The following is a 22,410-nucleotide window of genomic DNA, read 5'->3' as shown; positions in this document are numbered from 1 at the left end:
ATTATTCAACCACTTCTCTTTTTTCAGATATATTATGCACTGCTACCACATTCACTTTAAAGAATGGAGCAAATTCAGTGAGACAAATTTTTTGACTTTTCACCAAAAGCACATTTATTTTTATTTAGTTATCACTGTATCATCAAAATGGTGCATTGAGACTCAAATCCAACATCTTATTCATATAAAGGCGTTTTAGACCATAAACCAATGGGACTTGAACCAACATATTATTGATCATGGTGCATCAAGATTTTGATTCCATGTCTTACCATTTTTGATGCAATAGAAATTGAATTCATCGTCTTACCCTCAATTGAGACTCAACCCGAACCTTTAACATTTTACCACTTCTAATAATTATAAATATATAAATAAATTTAATCATACATATATGATCAAAACTAATGAAAAATATTTGTCTAGAGCCCCGCTAAATCATATGTAATAAATATTTGCCATGCATGTACATTGGATACGTTTCTTAATTACATGGTTCTGTTAAAATTTCCTATTGCAATAATATTGTTCCATAATATATTCATTCTAGTGGCAGTTCAGAAGGAGTCAACCTCAGAAGCATGATTCACCGTGATGTGAGGTGTTGATTAAATAAGCCAACAACTTTGAATAAATATTGCCACATAATATAACTCAAGATAATTCAATATACTTACCTGGATAGTAGTGCAGATGTCCATAGTCTATTGCAACATTTAATTCTATATTGATGATCAACCTGGACAATTCAAGTAGCAAAGATAAATGCTACCTTTGACATCTTGGATTTAGCTTTAGCTTTTGGTGACACATCCTCAATCTTTGCCTCTAGTTGAAGCCCCTTTTATTTATTTTTTCTTCTTTTGGCCTCCATGTTTCCCTCCACTGGATTAATTGTGCACTGGCAACAATGTATTGATTTCAATTTCGCTCCAATGTGCCCTTTGGGCCCTGGACTCTAAATTAGTCCATGAAATATACTATCATCTCGATATAACTAACAGGTGCGCCAGTAACCATAACTGATAAAACACCAAACAATAACAGAAAGATGCATAAACCGTTCGAATCATTTACACCAGAAATACAACACAAAAGAGACTATTACATTTACATGGTCGCGGAAGAAAAATACAGAAGGAAACAAAACAAAATTAGTAACCTTTTAAGGTGGTGGATGGTATAAAGGGTTTCACCAATCTTTGAGCAACTCACCAGCTACATCTTTATAGCTAACTTTCTTTTTCTTTTTAGGACTAGGATTAGTATCTGCCTCTGGCTTGTCGTCTTTTACAAGAGTGTCCACGCTTCTGGTTGGCTTACTTTCCAAGTGGGGTATCATATGCAGTAGCATAGCTTGGACTGGATCTACAGGGTCTTCCAGCTTTTCATCCACCTTGTCTTTGACTTTGTCTTTGCCCCTGGCAATATTTCCACTTCCATATGAAGTTTCGTGAGCTTCATCCAATCTTTTACCGATCACACTGCATTCAGCAGTCCCTGGTTTAAGTGTTTCACCATCTTGTACAGCATCCTCTTTCTGAATTCCTGAGCTATGCGCTGCAATAGTTTCATGGCTTCCACAAGTCCCAACAGTCGCTTCACTCTCATCATAATGACGATGCTCACCTGAAGTAGCACTTTCATCAGATTCATTATCTTGAATCTTAGCATGACTACTTGTGACCTTGCGTTTAACTCTCCGTGGCATGTTGATCCCCACTTTCCCTTTTTCTGTAGCACTAGCAGTAGGTCTTCCTCTATCTCGTTTCCTGTCCCTCTTTCCGAGCGTGATGGCTCGGCACTGGTCTAGAATTCCTTCTGCTTTGATTTTTACTCCATGTTTATCAGGGGAAGATGGTCTTTTGCACTTTTCAGAATGACCTTTTAGCTTATCATGTCTATGAAGTCAGAGAAGGCATGGACGCTGAGTAATTTAGTTAAACACATAATACAAAATCCAGCAAAAGAAAAGGCCATGCATGCTCGAATTTACTATGCATAACTTGCTTGTTGGGCAATCAAAGCTAGAAGTTCAAGTATGAGAAGATGGATATGTAGAAATTACAGGAAGAGATGAGTAATTTGGCTGCAGGAATCTCATTGTTAGGACTGTATTTATCAATTAATCGACTTTGTTGTGTTAATTTAAGGCATTTAAATTGACTCTTTGTTATGGACACTTATATCCTACATTTGATTTCATTTTTTGACGCATAATTTCCAGCATAAAATCTACCTACATTGACAAAAGAATCCTTCAGAAATTCCTTTGTTTAACAAAAATCTATTGCAGGGCTCTACCATCTACAACTCAATAGTTAGTTCTGTAAGCAGTCTTCCTACATCAGCAATAAAAATTGTAGTTATTTTTGGTCTTTCTCGCCCAAAACTTGTAACACATAGCATTGATTTTCCTTATAATAATACAATTACTTCTTCCTATTCGCAGATGCAGTTATCAACTGCAGTGTCCACTCAATATCATTTTCAGCAGCATGTATATTACTATCATTATTAAATTTCATCAGCATATCCTATTATCATCATTATTATTCTCTACTCTGAATACACTCAAACACTACTATAAAATGGAACTGGATGGAGAGAGCTTCTCTTTTACTCTTTTTACTGCAGGAAAATATGCCATAAATCACAATACTACTCACATGAAGACAAAAGAACATAATTTAATATGGGAGAAAATGACAAACATTTTAGAAAAAAGCATCTTCCTACATATTATACAGTAGGCAAAGGTAGTAAATTTGCATGGCAACCAAAAGAGCTCCCCAAAAATATGGCTGTTACATATCGTCCATGTAAGAGCAACACCACCCACCACCCTCAACACATCTTGTTGGAAATTTTAAAACATCACTTGGTATGCAAATTATGGAAGACAAAAATGAAGAAGAATAATTCCAATACTAATAATTACTACATTAATTCCTTATCTTGGTCCATAAGAAATACACGACTCACCTCTTCTCAGAGATTGACACTTGAAAATTGCTAGGCTTAAGGCAATAACTCTCCTCAAGCAACTTCTGGTCCTCTTTAAAGGAATCCTCCAACCACCGTGCTCCGACTACATGCAGCTTTGTATTGTACAAAACATGCTTCTCTGCCTCTGAGAAACTGAACTTTGAAGATTAGGATGTTATCGAGGATAAAGAACAAGAGCATATTCCGTAGCCTCATTCAGTAAACGAAAAGCATCATCCTGACATCAAAAAGTATGATGGCAGACAGAGAACTTACATGGTTCTGATTAAATTACACAGAACATTACCATACCATTTAGTTCAACGGTGTCAAATTTTCATAATTGAACATGACTTATTAGGCATTTGGACATGAAATTGAAACCATGTTTTGAAATCAATGATTTAGGTAGAGGTTTGTTTAAAGTTGAAATTGTGTTTGGACAAGCAATTTAGATTGCAAATGCTGTACTTCTTCTCATAAAGATAAAACCCCCGGAATTTGTGAAACTCTCAAAACATCCCAAAATTACGTCAAAGAGCTATGTCACAACCAATGATGCTGCCACAGATAAATCTTGCCGGTCGATAGAGACTGACACAACTTGGCTGGATTGAGCAGGTGTGGCTGTTTGGAGAAGGAGCTTGTTTTGTGGTAAAGTAGGTTCGAGTAATTACTTTTGCAAAAATTAAGGGTATTTATTTGCAAAATTTAAAATTATGAGTCAATTTTTAAATTTTTAAAAGATTGAAATCACAGATTTGGAATTGAAATTCTACCTTTTAACTGAATTTGGGATTTGAAATCAAAATTCAAGTTGAAGTAGGTTTTGTTCAAAATTTCATAAACAAACACATATTTAAAATCAATATTTCAAATTTGAAGTCAAAACTGCATATCCAAACACCTCCCTAGAGTAATTCATCTTTTGATATGAGATTTAGCCAATTTTCAACTATAAGAGAAAAATACTAAAGGTTACAGTTATTCACATTTTAAAATAAAAACTAAAAAAAAAATGGTGGCGAACAAAATTTGTAGCTAAGTCATTAACATCCGTCGCTAACTAGACTAACGAGGGTTTTCGATCCGTAAATAAACTCTCCATATCTAATAATTTAGCAATGGGTTTTGCATCCATCGTTGAAGAAGGAAAAACGTGATAGTCAAAAATAGAAGGAAAATCCGTAATAGACAAAAATAATGCGTAGCTAACTCTAGCCACGAACTTGTTCCATTGCTAAACTTAGTGGCTAATGCAAGTTCCATCACTAAAAGTGTTAGAAGCTAGGTGTTATCACTAAATAAGTAACTCCATGCGCTTTAGAAAGTGTGCGCTTAAAAGTAGTGACAACCAAAGTGTTCCAAAGGAAACACAGTCGGTTATTTAAAACTCAACTTAGAAATTTCAAGATTCAGTGATGAAAATTGCTAAAGCAATATCTTTAACGGAAAAAGAGCCTAAAATACTCTTAAACTATTGGAATTGGTACAAAAATACTCTCCGTTGACCTATTGAACAGAAAATACCCTTGGCGTCAACCTTTATGGCCCTTTATTACCCTTATCACAAACGGCCCCATTAGTTGGATTAATTAGCCTTCTCATTTAATACGTGGCACATTCTGATTCGTTAGAAAAATAATTAACCAAAACTAATTTGATTCAACCCAAACCCAGATTCTGACACAACTAAAAACCCCATTATTCTAAAGGGGGAAAACCCATTAAGAAGAAGAAGAGAGGAAGAAGAAGACTTAAACAACTCTTCCATGCTTTTACAAGAATAACATGATTCTTTCATTAATTCTCAAGTAATATTTCATTTTCAATATATAGTTGACTTGACCTTTTGGCTATCTCTCTCTCTCACTTTGTAACAATAAACAATCAAATTTCTATGTCCAAATTAGGTCAAGAAGCCAATTAACATGCATTAAATTGTATATTGTCCTTAATGAAGCTAAAGAGTCTTGCAATTCATCATTTTTCTTCTTTATAGATAATCAAAGAAGTGAAAAGATTGGTTGAGGAACATAAGCATTAAGAAGTCAGCATAACTTTGACCGGACATACCCTAGGTGCATCACTTGCAACTCTAAATGCAGTTGACATAACTTTCAATGGGGTATAAGAGAGGAAGAGAGGAAGAAGAAGACTGCAACTTCAAGAAGAAGAGTTGTTTTATTAACCTTGTTTATTGGTTATAAGAGAGGAAGAAGAAGACGCAGCTTCAAGAACGATTGGTTATAGATTAGGTTAATGGGTTTGCCCCCTTTAGAATAATGGGGTTTTTAGTTGGGTCAGGTGATTTAATGGGTGGATCCAGGTTTGGGTTGAATCAAAGTAGTTTTGGTTAATCAGTGTTCAAGCATCAGAAATCTCCGTGACTACTACTGACCAAGTATGTTTAAAGAAATGGGCATTAAATTCATCACACACTGGAGCTTTGAGTCAGTCAGTACCTTAAAGAGCTTTATGAATTTCCTCCACTGTAACAGATGACATAAGTTGTAATTGTTGTGTTCTGTTAAGTGTAGGTCCATGAGCCATGACACCAGGTAATTGTCGCAGATATTTTCACCAAGTCCCTCTGGTCTTCGTATTAATTATAGTTGTAGCAAGCTCGGTACATATGACTTGTATGCACCAGCTTGAGGGCTCTTAAGTTCACATGCGACATTTTTAATTTAAAAAGTAGACCATTTTACAAGCAGAAAATTAGTCCATTAATAGGTTCATGTAAAAAAAAACTGAATTAGAAAAACCGAACCGAACTAATTGGGTTTGGTATTCGGTGCACACATTTGAATAACCGAACACCCACCCCTAGCTAGAACTACCTGTATCTTCTGATTGATGGTACTGTCTTCCAAAGATTGGTATCCATTTGTGGTGTCAATAACTTCTCTCGGTGTAGTCACTGGCCTCTTCCCCACAGATTCGCCTGTGACTTGTGTCCACTTCTCCACATAACTAGGTTCAATCTCAGCTTGGTTGGCTTGCACATCCAACCCCTGCTGAATCTCAGGATCGGCCTGTTCCATATCATCCATACTATTGTCCTTGCTTACCCATGCTTGTTTGCCTTTCCCATGATCATTTTTTAGGCCCCCCTTGTTTGGTACAACAACTTTGGGATTCTCCTATTTCCCAGCCTCATGTTGAGGCTCCTTTGGTTCTTTCAGCTGTATGTCATACTCCTGACAATCATGTCCAATTTGACAGCAAGCAATACAATATTGTGGCCTCCAATCATACCACACTCCTGCTCATATACAACCCCATTAGGGTCCATTACTTTATTAGAGTCTGGGAGAGGCACTGTACATCCATCTCAAGTAACACTCTGGCATAAGAGATCCTCTCCATCCTGGAGGTACAATCATCAGTACATATGGGTGTACCAAGGCCACTAGCCAACCTACTCAGAGAGTTTGTGGCTTTGTGCCCAACAATTCAAGGGCAACTTGGGAAACTTAACCCACAATGAAATTGTCTTGGGGACCTCATCATAGAAATTAAACTCTGAACTCTAGGGCATCACAATCACTGGTTTATTATTAAGCATATGGGGGTCATTGTGTATGATTCGATCTCTCTCACCAATACTTTGGAATTTGATCATAAAATAACCATCATTATGGTAATAAAGATGGGCTTGCTCGGATATGTTCCCTGACTTACAATGAATCTAGCAATTGCATCTATGGTGGGAGACTCACCAACAACATACAAGATCATTGAAGCTTTTCACACCTGTCTCCTTTCCCAGGTCTGCTTCATCCAATTTCACCATCTTAATCCCATCTTTGATAGTAGGATTGATATACTGTAGTGTCTTACCTTTTGAAGCCAGCTTTGTACCCGTAAACAGTGTCGCACAATTCATGGCCCCATTTGTTGCTTCAGGCACTTGCATCGGGATGGGTTCAGCACGCCACAACTGTTTCATTGGGGGAGCCAGACCCAGATTCAGGTTGCCTTGCTGACTCTCCTGCCTCCTTACTGTACCCAACAACTGTTCCATTGGGATAGGGTTCTTTGGATCATCAGTTATTTCCTCGTACATGATTGAAGTTGTGCACTATTCAATTGCACAGCATTTGGAGGAGTCACCATTACTCCTTGCTTCATCGGATCTGCCATTTGGTCTATGGAAGAGGCGCCACTAGGGCTTTGTTGTGTCACTGTGTTCATCACTTCTGGGGCCTCAATCAATGGTTCATCTTTGTCCATCAATTGTCGATTCACCTTTGCTAGCTTAACATCCAATAGCTGGACGGCGTCCTTCGTCTTCTTTGGCCGGCCTCGGGCCATTCCGGTGGGGTGGACAAAGGATCACCACTAGCATACACCAGTGTTAACATGTGCCGAGAGAATAAGCTTAACGTGCGCCGAGAGAATTCTTTAATGCACTTAGTAATTGAGGATTATAATGGTGGGTAATATAGACTTATGGTCAAAATACATTGATGTAATCCAACATAATATATGGACCATATTTAACTAATGCTGCAGATGGTTTATAATCACTAACTGAAATCAACTCTCAAAGCATAATAGTCTGGATTTTCCAAGAAAAATACCGATATAAAATCTATTTTGCAACTTGGGACAATATTACCACTCACGAAAACTGCAAAAATGAAAGAAGGTGCTAAGCACCACAGGAAGCCGATTTTCAAGTTCCAATAGGTCATCTTACTTTCTGAAAAATAATCTAGATTTGTAACTTACCTATTTAACACTTCATTGAAGTTTATGGTAAACTCTGGTAGAGACATGACGACAACATGGGTAGCATGAAAAAGGTTGTCACCAACTTTCCCACCACCCACAGAAATTCCAACTTTCATCCTTCTCATAGCAAGTTCCACTAAAGCCTTGCAATCTGAATATTCCCTGAAACACATAGGAGAGCCATTAAACCTCTACGAAATAACAACAACATCGAAATATTAATGCCCAAGTAGAAAATCTAATTGGACAGAGAGGATAGGAATTCTCACAGACACTGGTTTGGAATGAAAAAATAAATGCAGCAACCATGAAATCGAGCCCATTTATCCTTGGGACAGTACTTTCTCTTGTAGAACTCAACAGTTTTGGAGTCTTCTGAGTGTTCAATATTTCTCAAAAGCTGCAATAAGGAAAGAAAGAGAACGGAAAGAATCAAAGAAGATTGGCAGTCAGCTGCTTGCTCAATGTTTTACAGTCATGCTCCTACTGTTAAAGCTAAAAACGCATATAAGCTTATTTAGCAGATAATTATACCAAATTATACCACATTAAGTTCTTCAATGCTGAGGTCAGAGTAGAAAGAATCAGAATATTCATCCACTTCTGCTTCCATCTTTTTCTTTGTTGAATCAGAAAGGAAAAGAAAATACCTTCAGCAAGAAACCAAGAAAGCAAAGTCAAAGAATCACAGAACACATGGAACTCTAACTCACTTTGGAGAGAACAAGATGAGGAAAATTGATGGGTAACTCACTTTGGCTGTAAAGGAAGGAGCTTCTTTTGCAGACAGCAGTCAAAGAGCCAAGAGCATTGAATAACATCTCCGTGAAGTTTTCCAGCTTGAAACTTGATACCTGTTATTAAGAAAATTCCTAGTGTTACCTCCAAGATAATATTATATTGCACCCCAACTTCTCATGGGTGTTCACATGAACTTTTCTAATACTGTGCACCTGGATGGGGGAGAGAGAGAGAGAGAGAGAGAGAGAGAGAGAGAGAGAGACCTCTACTTTCAGCCGCTATACAATGAGTAACTGACTTATTCAAATTCATGGAGAAAGCACCCCCATGTCCGACCACCATTTTGTGCAAGGATTCAAGTGTATGTGATGAAGGCACATTAGCAAAATCTGGTATCGTCAAGGATACCTCTTATACCCTTTTAGGTGACAAATATTTCATAAAATAATTCAAATACATGTTAGCAGGTAACACGACTAATAGATACATAATAAGCACATAGAGCTGAACGTAGAGCCAAAAAATTTAATTCTCCCAACGATTCTCAAGCCAGAATAAACTTAAGAAATAACTGACACAAAATTGTCTTTGTTCTGATAAAAATATCATGTATAGTATGAACCCCATTGACCAGAACAAATACAAAAAAAAGAGAACGAAAGGACCAAAACAACAAGGTAGATCTTTTTTTTATTGGTAAAATTACAGGGTGGGTCTTACAGTTAATACCAAAAACAGCTTAGAAACCAGAGTACATTTTTTCATTGACATGATAGTTGAGGATACAAAACACCATGGCAGAGAACATTGATGTGTCACCCTTGATTAGAGACACGTCAGTCTGAACAAAATGAGAAGGAACTGCAGAAACATTCTTCTTCTCTCGTTTTCTTGACGACCTAATGGTCTTTGATTCGTGATCCTGCCCAACCCCATAATCAGCCCCCCTCTGCGTGGTACCATTGGTTGAATGTACAAGATCAACAAATGCTGAGACATGAATAACAAAAAGTTCTGCTATAAGTAGAAAGTAAGAATAGAATCAAAGAACACAATGATACCAGACAAAGTTGCAAATATAGACATCAAACATCATTGTAACAAAACCACTAACATTGCACATCAAGACACTCATGCCAAGGCTTGTCATATCTGACTTTATCAATACGCGGAAATCTCAAGCTGTATGGAGCAGCAAACACCTGGAAGAACAGAAAATGAGTTCTGATGACTCCTCAAACTTTCATCACCTCATTGGTGAAATGGGTATATGGGATAGATAACATGAAGCAGATTTCAAGCATCTGATAAATTCATCAATTCACACACCTATTGAGTAAATGACAAAATAAATTACAGATATCAAATTCCCCAGGATGACTTCCAACTCTCATTGCTTTTTATATATACAAAATAAATTACAGATATCAAACAGAGAAGGAAGACTTCTAGTCAAGCTGCACCTCAGTTCTTATTGTTCTAATGTCACTTGTAATTGAAACAATGATGGATCTGCAATAATAAACGGGAGTCAGATAAATAAATGAATAATAAGGAACAAAAAAAAACTACTATCACAATTTTAGTCGAAGTTGCCTACTTCTCTGGACTTTCAACCCACACATCTGGTCGCTCTTTTGCATTATTTGTTACTTGATAAAAAGCTGGTGGTGCCTGCTTCGGGTACTCATACTTCCTGCCAAAAGAAATGCGCCAGTCTTAGCAAATTATGCACCAAATTGCAATATTCTGTCTAAACTAATATGCCTAATCAAAGATCCTTGCAAGCTTTGCACAGAATATGTTATATAGATATTGAAAGTTCTCTTTTATATTTTTCACATCTTCAAAGATTTTCCAGGAAAAAAATTCTTGCGGTGATTGTTAGAATAAGATTGTATAGACTCCTATATGGAAAAGGATTATATTATAGAGTTGGGGGTCAGTGTAATAATATAGTCAACACAATCCAACAATACTTTTCTCCTTTATTTCTCACATGATAACAAAGTCGGGCCTATCCCAATTCATTGTGCCCTATGTTGGTCCCCCGGATCTTATATTGTCCACACTCCAAATGTCAATTCTTGGAGTCCCACATCGGTGGGATATAGTCACTTGGTCTCCTTATATGGTCTTGGACAATCCTTGACTCAAGCACTAGCTTTTGGGATTGCGTTAAACCCAAGAACTATTTCTATAACATGGTATTAGAGCATTGGTGAGATAACATGGCAGAAGCCTTGTGATTCATATCCTATGGCAATCGTCCATCCCTAACAAGAGAATCATCAAGAAATATTATAGAACAATATAGAGCACGAGTCAAAGACGGACCGATGCAAGATTAAAAGGACAACCATTAACATAAATAACAGAATTTAGAGTGATGAAGGATAAATAATTAGCTTGTCAAACTACTTTTGCTTTTGTTTGGATCCCATTGACTAAAGTACAAGGGGAAGAGACTGCGAATAAATAACATTTGACAAAAGTAATTTATCACCAAAAATATGATCATAAGCATTGGACTCCACAACCCATGGTCCAAGTGTATTAGACTGTGCGACCGACGCTATTTTTGGAGATGTCTACTTACTTGCTCGATATTGAAGGAGCTCATTATATTTCTTTTCAGGTAAATCTAGTGTTGGTTATCATTGCATTTGTGTGGCCAAAATTGGTTCAGACAGCCAAGTTGACTGACTTAAGGCTCGCCTTATTGACAAGGGGTATACTCAGATATTAGGACTTGACTACAGTGATACTTTCTCCCGTGGCTAAGATAACATTTGTCTGTCTTTTTCTATGGTTGTTGTCCGCCATTGGCCACTTTATTAGTTGAACATTAAGAATGCTTTTCTCCATGGAGGCCTTGAGGAGGAAGTTCATATGGAGTAACCACTTGGATTTGTTGCTTAGGGAGAGTCTAGTAATCTGGTATGTCGATTGCCACAATTGGTCTGAAACAATTTGGTTTGATATATTCAGGAGCTTGGCATGGCTCGCAGTGAAGCTGATCACTCTGTGTTTTATCGACATTCTTATCCAAATATGTATATTTATTTGGTGTTTTATGTTGATGATATCGTTATCACCAGTAATGATAAGGATACTATCACTAATTTAAAAAAAGACCATCTCTTTCAGCATTTCTAGACTAAAGAACATGGCAAGCCAAAGTATTTTCTTGGTATTGAGGTTGCCCAGTCTAGATCATGCATTGTTATTTCACAAGGCAAGTATGCCTTAGACATTCTTGAGAAGGCAGGGATAATGGGATGCAGACCCATTGACATTTCAATGGATCCAAATGCTAAATTCCTGCCAAGACAGGGAAAGCCACTCGGTGATCCTAGAAGATATAGGCAGTTGGTTGGCAAGTTGAATTATCTCCCAGTGACTAGACCAAACATTTCTTTTCTTGTAAGTATTGTAAGTTAGTTTTATGGATTTTCCATGTGATAGTCATTGGGATGAAATTCTTCACATTCTACGATATATAAAGTCAACTCCATACAAAGAACTACTCTTCGAGGATCGAGGTCATGAGTAGATCATTGGATATATAGATGTTGATTGGGCAGGTGATCCTTTTGGTAGAATTTCTTCATCTGAATATTGTGTTTTACAAGGCAGTATTTTGGTGTCCTGGAAGACAAAGAAACATAAACTTAGTTGCTCGATCTAGTGCAGAAGCAGAATATCGAGCAATGGTCATAGCAACTTGTGAACTACCTTGGATCAACCAGCTGCTCGGTCTTTGTATTAGTTACATTTGTAACAAACACGGTACTTATGACTTATAAGCACCAACTTGAGGGAGAGTGTTAGAATGGAAATAGGATTGTATATGTAGTGTCTACAAATAGGGCTCAGTGTGATAATATCGTCAACACAATGCAATAATACTTTTCTCCTTTATCTCTCATAGAGATTAATGCAGTGGACAACCACAAGTTCACTGACTAGAAACACACCTATGCCTAAATCTGTATCCGTTGCAACTCAGACAGTCGCCAAAAGTGAAACACAGTACATTTGTCACAAGATATGGTGCAACACCCAAGAAAAGCATTTTAATAGTGCAAGAATAAAAGCTACAACAGAAAAAAGTGTCCCAACTCAAGCTACATCATCAGAAATATTACCTGAAATAGGGCTTTAATCGAGTTACTATGGTATTGCGTTCCTCATCAGAAACTCCAGTGCCTACTCTGCAAAAAGAAATGAACCTGCAAACATATGCTAAAATCAGAATTCGAGTCTGAAGTAATGGAAATACACATTAATCATCCTAAACCCGCATAATTTATGTTCTTTTTACACCATCTTATAAGGCATTGAAAACTTTTCAGAAAACTGAAAAAGCTCATGACCCTATTGAATAACTTCAGAGAACGAATTCAGATATACATATGACGCTTTCCATACTACGTTCAAAGACATCTCATAGAACTGCAGTACTCTACATAAATGAAAGCCCTTTTCTGCAATCTAAGCTAGCGTTTGGCCCCAAATTCCCAAATATTCTTGGCAAGTTATTTTTGGGTGAAGTTTTGGTGAAATTTCACCATGCGTTTGGCTACAAATTTTTCCAAGAACATTTGACTGTTTCAAAAAATATTATTATACCCGTAAGTTTTAAAAATTATTAAAAATACCCATAAGTTTGTATTATCATTTTATTAATGAACATGTTCCGTTAAAAAAAAACTTATTAAATAATTGATAACAATCAACAACAAAAAAATAACAATATGGGCAAGAGCAATACATTAATTGCATTAAAAACAAATTGTTCTTTTTTTCCAATCTTGTCACTCAAATTATTCTTTCTTCCCGGAGGAGGTAGTAACAAACTATTCTTTTATTAATAAATAGAAATGTTATTTAATGGTGTTGGTTGGCCACGTTAGTGGAGTAAGTTGGTAGATAAATATTAATTGAAATTAATAAATGATGGGTGTTTTTATAAAAAGTAAAAGTTTGGGTAATTTTTAAATTTTTAAAAATTCCCAAATATTAGAACTTGGCCCAGATACTAGTTTTTTTGTAGAACTTGGGAACTTGGGATGTTTGTCAAATATATTTGCCAAGTTATATGGCCAAACACTAGTTCCCAAGTATTTTTCAAGTTTTTCCCAAAAATATTTGGGGCCAAACGGCAAGAATAATTGAACTAGTTATTGCAGCAGGAAGATACAACACTTAGCAGGAAGAGCACAACACTTGTTACTCAAGACTGACTATGCATCAGTGGTGAAGTCAAGATCACTGCGGAACACAAAGATTCAACAACTTAATCAAGCTGGATACAAGGACTGTCCACCATTCTCCCTCACTTCACACAAGATTGACTTGAATACTCTTTTGAAATGAGCGGGTAAAACACTACATGGCAACGATAAAGCAGTCTATATTCATATGGACATGATCACTGATTCAAGGTTGACATGGAAAACGTGTAAAACTTTATCTAACAACCAAATAAGAGTGAAATTCACAATGTGTGAACTAGAGTGTCAAAATTGACAAGTAAAGAAAAAAAAAGATGAATTGAAAACTGGCATTAAACAAAGAAAATGAATAAATAAACCAGCGAACATGCTCCCAGACCTCGTCAAAGAAGGTAAGCATCCAACTAAAGAATTGTAACAACCCGACCCTTGATTTTGAGCGTTTATAGTTGAAATTGCATTTTGAAGCTTTGCATAAGTTTGTATAACCATTTGGGACTTGTTGGGATGGTTGGGGTTGAAAACCCGAGAGCTCGGGGGTGTTTCGACACTCATTCAATTGAGTGTTCATGAAAAATCTAGTACTGGTGCAGCCACAAATGTAGAAGACTGGCCTCAAATGCAGAGAGTCGACTGCAAATGCGAAGGAGGCTGTGCTGGTTGAGCACCGCAGATGCAAAGTATGGCTCGCAAATGCAATGATAGTCCAGCCCATTAAATTTCGCAATTTTGATGGACACCCAGTATAAAAACATACAGTGATGTCTCAGCTATCATTTTTGAAATAATTTAGGGAAAAAAGTGAGCTAGTAGGATTTGTTTTCGGATTGGTATCAACCCATATCATTGGCGTAACTAATCTAGAACACCGGTGAATGATTATATTCAATTTTGGTAGGATATTAACCATAGAATCATGAGAATCAAGTGTCTACATTGGAGTTTTTTTTACCTAGTTCCTAAAATAGTAAACTAGGAATTTGACCTAATAAAGGGGACAAAGATTGAAACTTAATCCCCAGAACCCATGAGGACCTCTTAGACTCTCAGCTTGATGGTTCGGGTAGCTCGGGCTTGGCTAGGAATTTACATGATGAACCTAGCCATGGACCCAATGACGTTGGTTAAGATCAAGTTTACTTGAGGCAAGACCTGGCAGTGGCATGGCTAAGGCATGCAAGGCAAGGTGTGGCTACGGCATGACAAGGGCTAGAAAGGCTAAGGCAAGACAAGGCTATGATTGTGGCATGATCGTGACTATGACAAGTTCATGGACTATAAGTTGGGCAAGGCAGACAGCCAAGGAGATTGGGCACCAATGGCAAGTTGTGCGAGGCAGAACCTGCCCACAAGGTAGGCATGTAGGCAGGGTGAGAAGCTGGGCGCCAGAGTGGACATTTGGCGCCAGATTTGAAGGCTACCTACGTGTGCCATGCACATGCGTCAGCAGTTGGACAGTTTCCTAGTTTCTAGCCTTTTGTGGCTTGTCAATTTAGCACTAATGTGTTTTGATAATGTTTCACTTTTGCAGGAAATCAAAGAAATATCCTTTCATAGATGAAGATGAGATTTTCCATAGAAGAAGGGATCCACGAGATACTCTCCATTACTGATTCAAGTATTAAAAGATTCTGATTGAAGATAGATTACGGACATCAATCAATTACCGGATTCTGATTGAAGAAAACAGCAAACCAAGAAAGGAAAGAAAGCTTACCTGTTGCTGATCGAAGATAGACACCGTTGCTGATTGAAGATTGACAGATTGAAGATCAAGACTAAGCCCTCTATACAAGGCCGAGAAGCTGATTGAAGATTGACACCGTTGTTGATTGAAGATCAAGACACCAATCAAGAAAGAAGACCTCTGTACAAGGCAGAGAATCATTCCAAGAAAGGAAGAAGACTTAGCATGAACATATCTGACATGGACATGCATCATCAATCAAGGGATCCTCACAAGTCCTTGATAGATAAGTAAATCCCTTGGGTTTTCCTTTTAGAGCAGATATGGCTATCTCACATTCAGCCATATAAAGTCATCCTCGCCTAGTTAGATAATCACGCACTTCACTTGAACTTGTACTATTGTTTTCTCTCATCTTTCAGAAAAGCTTTCTACTCAGTTGAGTTTACAATCGTAACAGAAAAGAGAAAGAACAATCTCTAGAATAGGTTATACGAGTAGAGGTGACGTCAAGTCAAAGAGATTTGATTTGCACATCAGACGTAGTTATTCATTCCTACAGTTGTACCCATTGAATCACTACAAGCTTTAAAGGAAAACCCAAGGGGACTGGACTAGGCACCACATCGGTGATCCGAACCAGTCTAAACTTCTCTCTTTTACATTTCTGCATTAGTTGAACTTGGAAAACCAATCTCAGAAGAGAAATCCAGATGAAAGGGAAAATTCCTGTGATTCTTGGTTAGCTGACTAAGAGAGGTGATTTGAATTCGGATTTGGCCTAGCTCATAAGGTGAGAATTGTCAACAACTATATAACGGGAATATAACTCATTCCCTAAACCAATGAGGAACACTCCAAACACTACACATCTAAGTGTGTTGACGATATAACATGAGGACTCGGCATTAGGTAAACCAATAATAGGGATGTTGAAAAAATGAATCTTACATGTAACTCAACCTCAAAAGCTAGTTCAGGATTGTCCGAGACCATATAAGAAGACACGCCTTTAACTCCACCCAATGTGGAACACTTAATAGGTCTAACTAAGCAAAAGGAAACGATCCTTTCATATATTTCTTTTTAGACACATTTTGTTCTTTAAAATGCAAATGACCCTCTATTAAAAATTAGCAGAAAAATGTGGTCAAGTTAACATTTGCTTAAGCCTGTGCAACTTTTCAGTTTATGACTTGCTATACTTGGGAATAGCAAACAACTAGAAAAATAGATTGAAAGAATAGATATCTTAGCTAGAGTACATATTGGTGCATAGACAAATTGACCGAAACATTACCTCCCGACCAAACATAGTTCCAATTTGGAACACCTGGCATTCATTCATGGAAATTGTTTTTCCAAAACTTGTGGGAAAAAATACCAAGTAGGTATTTGTTTAAGTTCTTTGAAACTTTATATGCAAACACTGTTTTTCGAAGTTGTAGTTTGCAGATGCTTTTCAAAGAGGTTCTCCAAAAACTCTTGTTCCATTCGCAGATCATCAAAAAACTACAAATACTCAAACAAATATTCAACTTCAATAGACTTGTTTTTCGAATAAGTCTGAAAATAAGCCCTTTGCATGTGTTGTCCAAAGGAGTAGCGTTCAACGAAATTCTAGAAATAGTAAAATTTAGAAGCATACATTACAGGAGGTACAAAGATAACTAAAAAATTGACATAATATGCTGATTCTTTCATTTACAAGACCATCAAAAACATATATATACCTTCTGGGATGTATATTTGGAGCCGAAGGCTCAGCAAGACCCACCAGAAATTGAGCTACCTAATATCCATTGGAAATTTAGAGTTAAACTCATAACAAATATAAGCAAATAAGGGAGCGAACAAATAGGCATTTGGATATAAAAAATGTGATATTTGAACAAAGAATTAGTATTTGAAGTAAGTTGAAAAAGTTTATTTGGAGTTGTGTTTCGACATGCATTTAACTTGATAAAGAGTTGAAAATTTGTGAGTGGAAAAGATTTTTCACTTGAAAAAATGGCCAATACCACTTTCTCAAACTTGAAACCCATCTTTAAAAGAAATAATCAAAAAATCAGTCCAATGCATAACCAAAAGCTTTTTTGAAAAAAGAATTGAGTAAAAGGAAAAAAATCCATGGACAAAAACAGCTCCTTAGTAGCAGGTGAAATCTTCCACCTCTCCTCCATGTCGCCCAGAACCATAGTAGCCTCCTGTTGACAATGTAAAGTTAGCCCAAGAGAATACTTGGCACAAAAGACAGAAACAGAAACATTAGGTAAGCAGTACAAACCGATAATAAGAACATCCAAATCAGAGCCAGGTCGAACATAATCAGGCTTCAACTTTAGCCATTTTCCACTCCGATCACTTGGTTCCCATTTTGAAGTTAAATCTTTTAAAACAATTCCTTCATCTCTGCAGAGTTCACCAATTATACCAATAATAATTAGCATAATTACGGGAATAACAGCTCACATTAAAACAAACAAGAAACCACATACACTAAATAATCACCCCAGAAACCTAGTCTTCAATCATTAAACAATATCCCCATTCCTGACATGCATATCTGTAGTTGAAACTTAATAATAGGAAACTCTTGACCCCAGATAAGCTTAATCCCTAAATATCCTATCACATAAGAGGGGGAGAGAGAGGGGAGGAAAGTTGAATCCTAAATCAAAAACACTTACAGGTTGAGGTTAAGACTCCCTTGCAAATCTCACATAGAAGCAAAGCACCACCAAAATATCTGGTGATCAAATCAAGAAAAATCGAAAAGAGATCCAGGATACTTGGAGCTGATTAAATTGCAGAACTCTTTGCTGGAATAAGCCAGACAGATAACCACTAAATTTTACTAGGTTTGAACAATGAAAAAGCATAAATATAGATAATTCCAATTTAGTGGCTTCCCTTACCCTCCTGTTTCATTTCCGCTTAAGCTTCCCCATTTTGTGTCCGTCCCTCGAAATCGAGAGGAAGAACCACTATCTATCTATCCATACAAGTATCAACAAATGTGGTTCCATGGATGGGTCAATTGCCCTTCACCAGCCGATGAGCTGGGCTTATACACTAGTAATATACATATACTATTCTATCTTGTTCCCCACACCTCATAATGTATATTTCAAGGTGTCCAGAAATTCACCTCGTGAGGAACTCAACTCAATGTTGGAGAAAGCGTATTAACTTCGATAATTAAAAGAAAAGGACAGCCAAGAACACAAAATACTCGTGTTCAAGCGTCCGGGGAAGGGCCGCACCCAAAGTGGTGTGATGTAGATAGTACAAATATAAAAGTTAAATACTGTTCCATGATGTTTAAAATTAAAGGAATACACAGCATGATATATAAATGTTCCAATGGATGATTATTAACTGACTGTCAACTATAGTTTCTAAGAGTTGGGTGGTTCACCCCCTCAATCCTTTTAGGCCACCTGCTTTACCAAAAACGACCCCAAGAAAATGGAAGAAAATGCTTTACCACTGAGATCCTATTTATAGACTCTATATTACAATCTTTTTGAAGGGGAGCCTTGGAGTAACTGGTAAAGTTGCTGCCATGTGACCAGGAGGTCACGGGTTCAAGCCTTGGAAACAGCCTCTGGCAAAAATGCAAGGTAAGGCTGCGTACAATAGACCCTTGTGGTCGGGCCCTTCCCCGGACCCTGCGCATAGCGGGAGCTTAAGTGCACCGGGCTGCCCTTTTTTATATTACAATCTTTTTCCAAGTAGGATTGTATATACTATTCCTATTCCATGTAGGATTCTATATACTATTCCTATTCGAAGTAGAATTCGATATACTATTTGTGTTCCTATTCCTATTCTAACACTCCCCTTCAAGCAGGTGCATACAAGTCATATGTAGCACGCTTGTTACATATGTAATTAATACAAGGACTAGTGAGGGACTCGATGAAGATATTTGCAAGCTAATCACTCGACTTCACAAATTTTGTAACAATATCTCCTAAGAGTATCTTTTCTTTAACAAAGTGACAGTCAATCTCAATGTTCTTAGTCCGCTCATGAAATACTAGATTTGATGCAGCTCCACTACGAGTCATGCCAAACTCGTGAATTATTGTACTAAATTTCCCCAACTTAACTCAAAAAGACTGTTTCAAACCATAGAGTGACCTACGTAATCGATATACAAGGCTACTAGACTCGCCCTGAGCAACAAAACCAGGTGGTTGTTCCATATAGACTTCTTCCTCGAAATCATTGTGGAGAAAAATATTTTTAATGTACAACTGATGAAGAGGCCAATGGCGAACGATAGAGATAGATAGCAAAAGGAGGGCAGATGCTATTTTAGCCACGAGATAGAAAGTATCATTGTAATCAAGTCTAAATATCTGAGTATACCTTTCGGCAAAAGTGAATGTGAAACAGCGTGAACACTATTGGAAAACTCAAATTTATCGGAAAAAGTGCAGTGATCGTTGAAAAGTGCTCAAAATCTAGTATAAAATATATGGATCGTTTTGGAATCAAGAGACGAGTCGATATTGAAAACGAAAGCCACCAAAAGACTAGCCGAAACATGCTTACCATCGGCGCGTTGTACTAACGTGGTCGGCGATGCTGGGTGGACTTTGGTCACTCTGGACTTTATGGTGGTGTTGGTTTTCACACACAACACTAACAAAAAGTGAAACTACATAAGTCACATCTGAGGAGTCACGGGAAAGACGCACAGAACTACGCAAATCAGATCTGAGGAGTCATCGGAAAGATACATGGTGCTATGAAACTCAGATATAAGTAGTCCAGAAAAATGCATGGTGCAACATAAATAAGATATGAGAAAGTAGTCACAAGAAAGAAGCACAGTGCTACACAAATCAAATATGAGAAAGCAGTCACCGGAACGGTGCTACACAAATTAGATATGAAAAAATAGTCACTGGAAAGATGCACGGTACTACTGAATTGAGATATGAGAAAGTAGTCACCGAAAAGATGCACAGTGCTACGCAAATCAGATATGAGAAAGTAGTCATCGAAAAAATGCACGGTGCTACGCAAATCATATATGAGAAAGTAGTCACCAAAAAGATGCATGGTGCTACGTAAACACTAACAGATACGGGGTTGACACAAAACAGCCCTAGAAAGTCTCAGGAAATTGACGCACGGTGACCTGTCTGAGAATTGATGCACGGTGACCTGTCTAACTGAGTTTTCTTCCCCTGAATATGGGGGTCATGCATATATCACAGGCCACATGTTACCGTCCCCTATTATGTGTTATGGATCCAATTATGGGACGTTGCAAGATAAAATCTGATGTTTTCTTCCTACGACCTATTGTGTTGGTTCGTTAAGAGAGATCTTGCAATCTTTTGAGTTTGAAGTGCTCAAAAACTTGAATAATTTTCTGCTTATCTTTCCATTAATTCAAATAACTCAACTACAACATTGGTGGATTAACCACCTACCTAATAACAAAGGAAATAACTTCCTACTACTACTGAAATGAGAAAGTAGAAGAATAACCTCTGTAATGCCAATAACTGCTACAGAGGAAACAACTGCTACAGGAAAACAATTGTTACAGAAAAAACCAGGAAAACATAATTAATAGTTGCTGAAGTAGTCTACACTCTGATTAAATTTTCCATGTGTAAAATTGTTGGTAGACTAAAAGGGTGCTAACACCACACTTTTGTTAACATAACCATTGGCCAGATGAGCGGCACATATGGGTCATAGCTGCCCGCCGGCAGCAGAAGCTATTTGATTCTCTACCAGAATCGTAAAAGCTCTGATACCATGTGAGAAATATTAGAGAAGAATATTATTGAATTGTCCATCTACATTATTACACTGAGATCCTATTCATAGACTCTATATTACAATCCTTTTCCAAGCAGGATTATATACTATTCCTATTCCAAGTAGGATTCTATATACTATTCCTATTCCAAGTAGAATTTGATATACTATTCTTGTTCCTATTCCTTTTCTTACAAGGTGTGTATAACTAATACATGGAAATCCATGATATTAGTAATGCATACGTGTTTTAATGCATGTATTAATATAATTAAAGACACAATTGCCCCTCAAAAAAATTCCACATCTTTTCAATCTTATTTGTGGAGGATATTTCTGTAAACAAATATATTTGTTAGAAATTATGCAATGCATGACATTTATAATACAACAAACCAAACACTACATAAGAAATAATCTCAGCATAACTAATACAAACATTACTAATACATCATATTCAGCACTATTCTTATATACTCTACCAAATGAAAATGTAGAGGAAGGAAGGAATTTTGAGAATTTGGTTGAAAGACGAAAATGGCCCTCCATTTAATGTGCTAGCCTTGTGTTGGTAAGGACATTTTAGAAAATTAAAAAATGGGAGGATGTTACCTTACTACATTTCTCTCTTAGTTAGGCCTCATCTCTCTTCACTCCCTATATATGTGTGTGCGGGGGGGGGGGGGTCCCCATATATTGTTTTCCTTAAATACCCCCTTCATTTTAATCACGACTTAATTGACAAGATTGGGCTTTACGTCTTTTTCCACAAACAAAAAAACAACTAAATCTGATGCTCTTCAGTTCTACTCCCTGTCTCTCTTGGTTATGCCTCATCTCTCCTCTCCCTATTCTGCCTTTCTTTTGTCACTTCTGGTAAGATTCAATATGTGATTTTTGATATGGCATCTCGTCTCTCGCTTTTTTCTTTCTCTCTTTGAAAGATCTAATTTGTGGTCTTTGAATCTGAGTGTCATTTCGTCTCTATCAATCTGTGTTTTAATGTAAAACTTTTAATTCAGACCATTCGTTTTCTTTTTTGTTTTTGCAAATGAAATAACTAATTTTTTATTGTTATGAGTACATTTAAATGTCAGTTTCAATGGGTTAATATGAATAATTTAAAAGGTATTTGTCCACGTTTTCATTTCCCTCTCGGAATTGGAATCAGATAATGGGATTAATATACTAAACAAGAAGATCATATGGATAAGAAAG

At 37.1% G+C, this 22,410-nt stretch overlaps 1 protein-coding gene across 1 annotated transcript in view; it reads right to left on the bottom strand.

Moving 5' to 3' along the window:
* Positions 1-1,036: 1,036 nt before the first annotated feature.
* LOC129880447 (DNA ligase 4) overlaps positions 1,037-22,410 on the bottom strand; it is a 44,222-nt gene continuing 22,848 nt past the window's right edge. The window contains exons 13-27 of the mRNA XM_055954482.1: positions 17,687-17,811; positions 17,572-17,606; positions 17,133-17,191; positions 12,624-12,707; positions 10,073-10,168; positions 9,936-9,984; positions 9,587-9,674; positions 9,259-9,462; positions 8,736-8,861; positions 8,486-8,585; positions 8,276-8,381; positions 8,001-8,131; positions 7,729-7,893; positions 2,986-3,141; positions 1,037-1,901 (exon numbers count right to left, since the gene is read on the bottom strand). Of these exons, the coding sequence (XP_055810457.1) occupies positions 1,193-1,901; positions 2,986-3,141; positions 7,729-7,893; positions 8,001-8,131; positions 8,276-8,381; positions 8,486-8,585; positions 8,736-8,861; positions 9,259-9,462; positions 9,587-9,674; positions 9,936-9,984; positions 10,073-10,168; positions 12,624-12,707; positions 17,133-17,191; positions 17,572-17,606; positions 17,687-17,811 (2,233 nt within the window). The 3' untranslated portion in view covers positions 1,037-1,192. The remainder of the gene's footprint in view (positions 1,902-2,985; positions 3,142-7,728; positions 7,894-8,000; positions 8,132-8,275; positions 8,382-8,485; positions 8,586-8,735; positions 8,862-9,258; positions 9,463-9,586; positions 9,675-9,935; positions 9,985-10,072; positions 10,169-12,623; positions 12,708-17,132; positions 17,192-17,571; positions 17,607-17,686; positions 17,812-22,410) is intronic.

The sequence above is a fragment of the Solanum dulcamara genome, chromosome 2, assembly GCF_947179165.1.
Source record: "Solanum dulcamara chromosome 2, daSolDulc1.2, whole genome shotgun sequence".
In the NCBI taxonomy this organism is placed as follows: Eukaryota; Viridiplantae; Streptophyta; class Magnoliopsida; order Solanales; family Solanaceae; genus Solanum; species Solanum dulcamara.
Note: the sequence above shows the minus strand (reverse complement) of the source record. Positions and strands in the feature narration are given on the sequence as shown.